This window comes from Montipora capricornis, chromosome 4 (assembly GCF_036669925.1).
Source record: "Montipora capricornis isolate CH-2021 chromosome 4, ASM3666992v2, whole genome shotgun sequence".
NCBI classification, from domain to species: Eukaryota; Metazoa; Cnidaria; class Anthozoa; order Scleractinia; family Acroporidae; genus Montipora; species Montipora capricornis.
Genome location: NC_090886.1, coordinates 10,252,695 through 10,254,446, shown reverse-complemented (window position 1 = coordinate 10,254,446; position 1,752 = coordinate 10,252,695). Strand labels below are relative to the sequence as shown.

At 43.1% G+C, this 1,752-nt stretch overlaps 1 protein-coding gene across 1 annotated transcript; it reads right to left on the bottom strand.

Annotated features, from left to right (window-relative positions):
• Nucleotides 1–3: 3 nt before the first annotated feature.
• LOC138046078 (uncharacterized) lies at nucleotides 4–1,478 on the bottom strand (the record flags this gene model as incomplete). Its single annotated transcript, XM_068892757.1, has 2 exons — nucleotides 1,469–1,478; nucleotides 4–677 (listed from the first exon to the last, which is right to left on the bottom strand). Coding segments are annotated over exons 1-2 (684 nt in total), but the record flags the coding sequence as incomplete, so codon positions are not given.
• Between the last annotated feature and the right edge of the window lie 274 nt (nucleotides 1,479–1,752).

The window sequence follows — 1,752 nt, the reverse complement described above, 5'->3', positions numbered from 1 at the left end:
AAGGCTGTATGCACTAACAGCAAAAACATGACAAGTAGTTATTGCTGTCCACTGTGCAATAAACTGCGCCGCCACTCCAGTGGTCAAAATGTCGAAAAACCTGCCACGTTTCTGACCCCATACAATAGCGTAAAACACAACCACAGAACACAGATAGAAAGCTGAAATAAAACTAAAATACAAACACAACTTCCAAGCATCTTTTTCGTGTAAATCATCCGCCATGTTGTCTACGGGAGGCACTAATGCGGAGTCCTTTCGTTTTGCCCACATGAAACAGCAAATGAAAAGGCTGTATGACAAGACAGCACCTACAGAAGCTATGGTGTAAACAGTATTGGCGATTTGTCGATCATCTTTATGATGCGAGTGATTTTTGTTCGTTGAATTTTGAAGAAAGCCACAATCGAAGCCAGGACACCCTACCACAACATAAAAGTCATAGACTGCCTGATAGATACAAATCACGTAGACTGCAACACGAGGGATGTAATTCCATGCTTGATTTCCCCATAAGCCAAGCGAACCAAAGCAAAATTTGAAAACACAGAGCACAAATTTCGTTAATTTGCCAGCTTCTTGCTGCTCTCGACCGCGCCGTAAGCTGTTCGTTGTTGGTTGTTGACGAGGAAGAAGAGGTTGCCGTTCATCTTCATTATCAACGCTGATTTGTTGCTCTTACATAAAATGGGATCATTTTGAAATTCTCGCGTCTGGAAAACTGATTACCACTGCAAACGAAACCTTGTTTACACAGGAATTGAATCCGACCTTAAATGCTAATTGTCACTTTATTACAGATCGCTCTCAATTTGTTTTGAAATATAAATATTTTTCATATAATGAAGGTTACTTTTGAAAATGTATGTTGCCACATACGAAACGTCAAGTCAGATTTCATAAAACGCATTGCTTCACTGCAAATCAAAACCGTAAATTTGATCGCAAAGTGCACCGACAGGAATATTGCCCACTGTTTTCTCGCTGCCAAATTTTTCAAACTTTCCGTATTAAACAAGAAATTGCAATGGGAAAAACCTACACTTACTGTTTGCTGCAGTTTCTGCCGGTTTGCTTACATTTCTTACGGCTTTTTTAGTTGACCAGAGCAAGTTTGTTTACAGCTACAAGCTTCAGTGATTGACAGCCTTATTACAGTCTCTTACTTATTGGTCAATTATTGTGGCGTGACAAGCAACCGGAAGCTCAAAAGGAAGTGGGCGGCTACCGAGATTTCGGGCAGGCGGTTTCTCTCCGCTCTTCCCACTCCCCACCCCGTCGTTTTGTCACGGGGCCCAGACCTATCCCACGCTCTTCCAATATGGCGTCTGATAGTGTTTCGTGGCGACACAACAACTACCGCCTGCAAGCAGGCTATGGACATAATCAATAAGCAGACGTCTAAACATAAGATAGTTATGATTCTCATCAGGGATATGGTGTTAACGACTCTTAAATTCATCTTTACCGCTCGTCATCTTCCAGGGAAGCTTAACGAGCGCGCCGACTTAATCTCCCGTTTTCAGATAGAGCGGTTCAAGGCAATATCCCCTGGAATGGACGAATTCCCAACGCCAGTTCCCGAGACCCTTCAGCCCAGGAATTGGTCGCTCAGTTGAACGAACTTCTCAATTCTAGTCTAACACCGGGATCTCAAAAAGCGTATCAGCGTGCCTGGACGTGTTATCGTCATTTTCATGCTAGGTTCTACAGTGCATGCGTAACCCAATTACTCCCTGTGTCAATTGACGC